General features: G+C 39.5%; 1 protein-coding gene across 9 annotated transcripts in view; it reads right to left on the reverse strand.

Moving 5' to 3' along the window:
* Positions 1-8,324, reverse strand: part of LOC119495832 (transcription factor COE3) — a 71,464-nt gene extending 63,140 nt beyond the window's left edge. For 3 of the 9 annotated variants that reach the window (XM_037782685.1, XM_037782687.1, XM_037782686.1), the window contains exons 1-6: positions 7,382-8,318; positions 6,882-7,038; positions 6,486-6,549; positions 6,136-6,191; positions 4,262-4,335; positions 2,453-2,521 (exon numbers count right to left, since the gene is read on the reverse strand). In XM_037782685.1, the coding sequence (XP_037638613.1) occupies positions 2,453-2,521; positions 4,262-4,335; positions 6,136-6,191; positions 6,486-6,549; positions 6,882-7,038; positions 7,382-7,512 (551 nt within the window). In that variant the 5' untranslated portion in view covers positions 7,513-8,318. Of the gene's footprint in view, positions 1-2,452; positions 2,522-4,261; positions 4,336-6,135; positions 6,192-6,485; positions 6,550-6,881; positions 7,039-7,381 lie in introns of all 9 variants that reach the window. The other 6 variants (XM_037782683.1, XM_037782690.1, XM_037782682.1 and 3 more) reach the window with 5 other exon arrangements.
* Positions 8,325-8,777: the final 453 nt, after the last annotated feature.

The raw sequence follows: 8,777 nt of genomic DNA on the forward strand, positions 1-8,777 counted from the left end.
CCTCTCCTCTAGGTTTATGTCACTCAACTATGTTCTACTCAATTGGAAATAATCAGTTTCTGCCAGCAGCGACCGCAGCACAGGTGCCTGTAATGATGTGCATGAGAAAATGACAGATGTAACAGGGACGGCTGTAAAACATGGAAGCTTTAACTAAAAGCTTACCCATATGCACAGCAGGAACTAATTGTAGGTAAATAGCCAGTGTTGCTCTGGCCGTGTGTGTCCGTAACTCTAAAGCTAAACCCTGCAACCTTTCACCGGCACCCCTCTCCGCGAGCCTCCTCCAGTCACTGGGAACCTGTGTGGGTCTGTTAGGGTGAGCTGACGGGCTCATAGTTACGACATGGAGACAATGGGAGGGTCTAATGAGGAACATATGCTTTTGTGTTTCAACAGAGCCGCTCATTGTGCAAGGAAAGGGATACTCTGCTCCCATTCAGGCTCGTCACAATGAAAATCCGAGCCCTCCCTGAGCCGGTTGAGCTTACAATATCCATCCGCTTCTTTTTTCCCCCCCCTGTTCTTTTTTTTTTCTTTCCCACCCCTCTTTCTTGACTTTAATTCTCTATGCGTTCATTTTGCTTACTGTACTTATGTTACATGTTTTGTACCCGCAGATTGAAGAACAATGGTGTGCGAAACTCTAAGCAGTAAAAAAGGCAGCAGAGCGACACAAAGCAAACATGAAAGCGGCGGAAATTAGGCAAAGTAGACGTCTCAAGTTATATGTTAATGTTCCCTTCACTAGCAAATGCACTTGACTAATGAATTAAGCAGGTAGCAGATACAGCAAAAAAAAATCCTGACATTAAACACCTCAGTTCTGTGCATGCACTGTGACTGTCGAGCATAAACAACATACATGCGTGCGTGTATGTGTGTGTGTGTGTGTTTGTGTCCTCGTCTCTACGTGTGTCTGTGTGAGTTTGAGTTCAGACAGCAGTAGCTCTGGTAATCCATCCAGGCTCCCAGGGCAGCCAGCTCCTACTTCCTGATGCATGAGAAGCCGCTGGAGTGGAGTGGCAGCAACAACTGCTCAGCCCTATTTGATTACTAATAAGAGAGTTGTCCCCTCTGTCAGATACCAGGCATTCTCCACTAAGCAAACAGTGATTCCGGCTAGTCAAACATTAGCATTGCTGTCTCTCCCTACTACGTGGTGAGAGTTACATTGAGATCGACGTTCCAAACGACACCCCCCGCCTCACCACCTATTATCCACCACACACACACACACACACACACTACACTAAACTACCTAAACATAGTCACACACTGTAAACAATTGCTGTTAATTTACAGCAGGATTTCAACAGTATTAACCTGTTATTGCTAAAAACAGTGCTTTACTGTTAATACAAAAGAAAACCTGTTAAATTACACTCAATGCATTCTTTAAAAAAACAGCACTTTACTGCTGATCAACTGTCTAAAGTATCATCAGTAACACTTTTTAATGCAGTATTTTTTTAAATTCTGGGACCTGATCTGCACATGTGAGGCTTGTACATTGTACATGATTGTAAAATCAGTGAATTAGCTCTGTTCTTCACTCACATGTTGTTATGGTTTGCATTCTGTGTTTGTAGCCAGCTATAGACACACATTTTTGGGAAAAGTCTATTATAGCCTTTTTCCTAACAAGTGCCTTTAATTGTATTTAGTGTGACTATCCTATGTCCGTAACCTGCTAAGTCTATTCATCTATGCAAAAAATAATGTAAAGTATACACAGACACTATAATAATGTTAATTTTACAGTAACATAAAGGCAACCCTGCTGCCAGTTCTTGACTGTTATTTTACTGGGAAATTCTTAACAGTGCACTGACCAGGACATACAGTGTAGTTTCACAGAGTGTGAGAAAAATGTCAATGCCTGAGAGGAGACCATTTATTCTCCCTCTTTAAGAAGGTGATGAAGGTGATATAAATGCAACTTCCCCGAAGGTGCCGAACAAAACAGCAGACATAAAATGTTTATCCCTTTTTAAAATGCAAACTTTAATGGCGTCTCGCTCACAGTTAGAGAAGGGAAACAGTCAATGAAAAAAAAAAAACTATTGACAGTGCAAGCATCACTGTCGTAAACAAAGAGGGGAAGCCAGCCAAATAAATGTGAAGTTGCCTAAGCTAATTAGGTGTATTCCCAGCATGATCCTCTAGTGATTGAACCACCTGTGATTGAACAAACCCTATCCAGGTGGTGACCGCCCCTTGGTGCACAGGTACCTGGGAAAGACGCCCCTCAGCCGCTCACACAAGAATCACCCACAGTTCCCACACTGTGGAGCCGTGTGAGATGCAAGTCAGCCCAACTGGGCCGTCTGGCACACCGGGAGGCAGCTCAGTTGTTCACAAGCTCATGCATCCACTCATCCAGTCACTCATCCATTTAAGACACTCACTCGTTCACAAGCACTGGAGGAAGCGTGCACACAAACCCTACCTGTCAATGATCACAGGGTCTGACGGAGTCTCGTTCCTGTTTCCACAGCTTTTCTTGTCACAGCATCGGCTGTAGGGACACAGACAGACAGCGAGGTTTCAGAGCAGGCAAACACTTTGCTGAATAAATAAAAATAAATAAATAATGCACACAAAACCACATACATTTATTAAGTGCCTCGGAGTGGTTTTGATTATGGTGGGAAAAAAAAAATCACCATGAGATTTCCTTCACTCAATCTATCCATTCCATTGATGCTGATGGCTGATAAAAAATGGTGAAAACAACATGTTGTGTTGTTTGGCTTAGTGTTGGAGGGGAGGGGAGTGGGGATTGGGCCAGGAGGCAGGGGAGTCACTTTTCACAGCTTCAGCTTTTGTTTACCTCTAATTGCCAAGCTGCTATTTCTGAGGGAGATGCAAGGTGCCACCCTCAACCAATATTTCTGCAGGGCATTTATCAATTATGGCCTCAAAAGCACTAATCTATCTTCCACCACATGTTTCAGCCATCTCCCCCTCCTATACCCCTCCCTCCCTAAGCCTATAGCTAGCTTCCTTTCACTTCTTTGATTGGGACTTGAATCAAAAAGTGCAAAAATAAACAAATACATCATCCTAGCTTCCAGTAGAAATGAAAACATATATGAATAAGATTGATTTATGCCATATGGTGCAGGGGAGAAAAACAAAGATTTTGTGCAAAGCTACTGTCAGTCAAGCACACGTTATTTAAATATGTGTGATTTACATGACTTCCCAGCAGCAGTAATAAAGATGTGTTTTATGGCTTTAAGACGCTGCGGTGTATTAGAGCAAAAATATAATTCAAAATGTATGACATGCCCTACAAAATAAGATATAATAAGAGAAGATATCAAAAGATAATTCCTATTAGGAGTGCTCTTATTATGTAGATCTTCTTATCTGATAATAGGCAGCAGTTAAAGTAGTTCTTTTATTCAGCAGCAAAACACACTTCCTCTTGACAAAAAAAAATATTACCTCTAGAGCACGCAGCATATTCAATGTGTCACAAATAAGTGATGGATGCATGTATAAATTGAGCGTGAGTGATGAGTTTATGCATGGAAAAAGACAAATCATTCTCAGCTCTCATGCTGCACTTGCTTTCCCAACCAGCAACTTGAACAATGCACCGGTGCAACAAAGGAGAGGTTAACCGACAGTATCCGAATTCAATGTTCACAAAGCTCATGCTGAGCTCGACAATAACAACAAAAGGCGTTTTTTCCTTTTAGTATCAGTGACACCGCTGAATAGCAGAAGCAATATGAGAGGTTGAGATTTATGTGGTTAAATGACGCTAAAAGGCTGGCTGATCATTGTTGACAGGTGGGATCAACCTAGCAACTGACTCTGTGTTAAAAAGAAAAAAACTGATACATGGCATGCAATGCCTATGCATAAGTTAACAGGAAACACATTGTCTCTGGCAGGCTTAAATGATGACATACAATTCTTGGAATAAAAAAATAAATAAGCTGGGAATTAAAAAACATAACTTATGTACTGTGTCACTGACCCTTTTATTATACATTCAATTTCCCTTCACTGAAAAAGACAGTCAGTTCATTTTCTCACTGGCATATTCATATCAAAGTTGAATCCTATCAAAGTTAGAATTGACAGCATCTCTCTGTGGTTTGCTGAAGGACCACAGGACAGTCTGGATTGCTGCATCACATCATGAGTGTCAAAACTTATTGAAGGGGAGGGAATTACTTTTTGCCTGGATCTGCAAAATGGACAGAGCTAAAAAAAAAAAAAAGAAAAAAATAATGCTTACCTGCACATAATTTCATGGGTAAGGAGAACTCTGCACATTTCTGGATTCTTGTCTTGACCCTCATAAATTATGGCCTTTGAAAGGAGATGAAATGGAAATAAAAGTGAAAAACACAGTCACCTCTTAAACACATATTAATTCACATAAATTCACAAATAATTAGACTGCTATTTTTTTGCACTTAATAAAATAAATCAGGGGCATGAATACACATGCTTGTTATAGGACAACAGAATATATTAGAGGAGTGCAAAGGTTAAGTAAGGAAACATGGTTAAGATAATCACTGTTGTAAATTATATTAATTCATAAAAACATCAATGACAGTTACAATATGATAATAACACCAACAACAATATTTCTAGTGGCAGTGATAATAAAAAATCTACATATAAAATGAATGGTGATAATAATAATTAAAAAAATTGTATTATTTTTTTATTTTTAGTAATCTAGATAATATCCTGTGGCTCAGAGAGAGAGACAGAGAGGGAGACAGTGAGATTTTCATAAGGAGAGATCCAATAGAAGTGTCATCAATATGCTTATAATCTGGGGATATTTGGGGGAAAGTGTTAATGGGCAATCTGTTGTTTATTTTGAGCCGCTAACAATGATCTTTCTGTGGATAAAAAGCGGTGTCTGGCGGTACGGTTGAGTAATTTTTGAGCATTGGCTGAAACAGATGGCGTGGAGCTATCAGTTCTGCAGCTCTTCTCTTCTCCTCCCTCCTCCTCCTTCTATTTCTAAGGATAGACACTTCACTCCCTCGTATAGCTGAACCGGCACCAAGTGCATGCAGGCAAAAAAAAGCACCACATTATTGAATAAAATACTTTAAAAAAAAAACAACAATAATAATATAAAAACAAAAAATATAATTAAATTAAAAAAGCGTGGTTTTTCTTTCATGTTTATATACCATTCATATTTTTTTTGGCACGCGTAAAAGCCAAATATGAGAATGAAAAAGTGACATATCTGATCATCACTTTTAAATGCTGTGCTATTTGACCTGAAGTGTATTTTTTTTCTCTTCTTTTATTATTATAGGAACTGGGCGATTATCTATATTGGTTTGATTTATGTGGCTGTTTGCAGCTGTAGAAACAGAAATCCATAAATTGCTTGTTCTGCGTCATTGACTCGGATCATTCGCACAGGAATGTTGTCTGTGACCAGTGGCTCCTTTTGCACGGCTCTATTCAGAAAGATCTGCCTTAAACCCTCCATTTAATACAGAAACACGAGGCGGGGAGTCGAAATAAGGACGTCTGATTTTATCCCCCAAATTATAATTCACTTTGCAAATCTTTGCGTTGGCTTAAAATGCGCATTAAGACACGAAAATCACATTTTGGTGCTCTGGGTTAAAAGTCACTCGAATATGGTTGTGGGTGAAGAAAAGTGAAATGCACCTCAGCAAAATTATGAATATTTCTATTTTAGATATAATACTTTTGCATTTTTTTTTTAAATGTTTGGAGCGTCACCTCTGACTCTTTGCAGGAAAAGTCAAATCAGATGATTTTGGAGCAGATGTTAAATTTTAATGTGAGCCTACAAAGAACCCTGCCAGAGTTCAGTTGACTTTAGGCTACAGATTATTTTGCAATATGATATATAGCCACAAACATAAACAGTCCAAATGGAAAGCTGTGTTTTCTTGTTAATTTATTTTGTGCCACAACTTTTTTTATTGTTTTTGCAAACACATTTCTTTATTTCATTTTTTTTTTTGGGGTGGGAAACCGTGTGGTGCATGAAGGATCTCTGGGGTGATGATTTGCACGGCGTGTTAAGTTTTTTTTTTTTGCACAAGTGAAACCATGCATGCTGGGTGTGCGTAAAAACAAAGTGTAACAGCAGCTTACCTGCTTCGTCATGGAATCGATTAACCGAATGTAAAGATCCTGTTCTGTTCTGACGCCTGCAGAGAGAAGAAGAAGAAGAAGAAGAAGAAGAAGATCAAGAAGAAGAAGAAAAAGAAGAAGAAGAGGAGGAAGAAGAAGAAGAAGCACTTGTGAGTTTTGAGATATTGTGGGGTAATAAATTAAAAAACAAAAGTTTAGCAACGTGTAATAAATAAAAAGACAGTGGTTGCATTTATAAAATTATCAGACATGCTTTTATTATTATTATTATTATCATGATGTGTTTTTACGCAGACAGACAAACTGATATATTTGCACACGTGTGTTTGCAAAAAGAAATATGAACTCACCGTTGCTGTACAATAACTGTAGTTTGTAATGTATCCCATTGTTAGTTTTTTCACTGGTTGGTTCCTGCAGAAGACAACAGTTTTTTTGGTGAAAATCAAACATCAATAGAACAACTGCATATAAATAAAACCACCAACAACACCAGCACATGTCTGTGTTGACAATATCTGTGCAAAAAGAAGAGAAACAGCTTTAAGTTGTAAAAAAAAAAAACGACTCTCTGTCATCAACGAATTGAGTTATTTTTCTAAAAAAAAGAAATCAATATTATACACGTGACTCCAACCCCTTTTAGTAACCCATTGCCATTTCAGATAACATAATTTCGATACATGTGCTGATTATATGTACAGGGGGTTGTTTTTTATTTTTAAATCCAAAAATACACAGCTTACTTTGTCTTTCTCCACAAAGTCCACAAAAGCTGTCCTTTCGATCTCCACGGGCTGACCCTGTCTGTCATACAGAGCCAGGACGAAATGGAAAAAATTGGATTTTCTGAGGTTGGATGGGGGCTGCTTTTCATAATGTGCCCGTGCCAAGCCGACACCGCTGCGGGGAGAAAACAAGAGACCATCTCGGTTAAGCACCGGACACCGGGGAGAATATAGGAGATGATGGAGAAGAAGATGATGGAAAACATTGGAGATGCAGAAGAAGAAGAAAGCACGCTTTGGAGATTTCTTGATTTGTCACAATAATGGGTAATCTGATGTAATGAAAGAAGCCGAAGGGGGGGCATTTTTTTTATTGGGAGACCGTAATTGATACAGAGTATTCAGGGGATTGAGGGGTCGATATGATGAGGGAGAAGGAAAGGGGAATGCGTGAGAAAAAATCAGATGCGTTTTTTTTTTTTTGTTGGCATGCATGCATTCGTGCATTAGTACCGTACCTTTGGGCGGCTGTGTTCGCATCCACCACCCCAGCTGTGTGCATCCAGGAGCGGACTGAGTTCAGTCCACCGAGCGGTTCCTCCTTCATCGTCGTCCCACCGCGCGGTATAGTTTCCTGAATTCCAAACATTTAGGACAATTTTTGCGTGCAAAAAAAAAGAGATGCCTCCTTTTGCGAGAAAAATTAAGTGGAAATAAAAAAACGTCCAAGCGCGTTATCCTTCAGGGTTGCTTTTTTTTTATTCAGAGACACACTTGCGAAGGGAAAACCCGGTCCACAGGTCTTGCCTCCCTCTTCAGTCCGTCCGATGTGAAACAATTCTCAAAGTGCTGTACTTAGTTAGAGAGCGCGTTATCCACAGACTGCAAAAAAAGTGAATTGTTTTTTTTTGTGTGTTGCTATTGTTCCTCTTTTTCTTTTTTTTCTTTTCTTTTTTTTTTTGTGCTATTCACAGAAAAATCGATGGTTTGTGTTTGTTGGGTGATGATGCTGCTATAGTGCTCTCAAAGTGCCCACATCCCTGAAGCACCGCATCCAAAACCTTCAGGACTTCTTCTTCTTCTTCTTGTTGGAATAAAAAACCCACTCCCCTGAAAAAAAGGTGCTTCTGCTGCTGCTGCTGCTTCTCTCCTCTCCACACAAGACAAACACACAGGCAAAAGGGCTGATCACCAGTGGAGGTGTTCCTAGTACACAGGAGAGGTGGATAAGGGGCCCTTTCGCGTCGTGCAGGATGGATGGGAACATGCAAAACTAAGCCCTCTTTCCCAGAGGACTGAAATCTTTCCCGGGAGCCAAAACTCTAAACCCACGGGAGAGGCGCTGTCAGAATATGACGCGTAAGGGGCGTGGCTTTGCCCAAATATGGAGCTGTGACGCTTCCTGTCAGAGCAGCAGAGGCGCTCCTCTGTAGACGCGTCCAGCCCAATAGTGCAGCAGCCTGAGAAACTCTCATTCGCTCCACTTTTTCCTCTTGCTTAGGCCCCTATATGTGGTGAGTTTCATTTTTTTTTTTTTTTTTTTTATTATAATGATATGGGGGAAAAAAAATTCAACCGGGTGTAACCATGACACATAATGAGAAATATTAATAATAATAACTCATTGCTTATTATTATTTATTTTTTGTAGCCTGGCCTTAATGATTGCAATTTCCGTGTTATGTTTTTTTTATTATATTGGATTAATAGTATTTGATATTTGTTATTATTATTACAAATTGAACTTGATGAGATTTGCTTTGCTCACTATAATGTATCGAAAGCATCTCAATAGCTGCACGGCCATAAATCATATTTCAATAATGGCAGATCATGTTTCTCTTCATATGACTTGATAGATGCATTTGTGCATTTTTTTTTTAACTCCATATACGCTGCGGGATTATTTTATTG

The sequence above is a fragment of the Sebastes umbrosus genome, chromosome 10, assembly GCF_015220745.1.
Source record: "Sebastes umbrosus isolate fSebUmb1 chromosome 10, fSebUmb1.pri, whole genome shotgun sequence".
NCBI lineage: Eukaryota > Metazoa > Chordata > Actinopteri > Perciformes > Sebastidae > Sebastes > Sebastes umbrosus.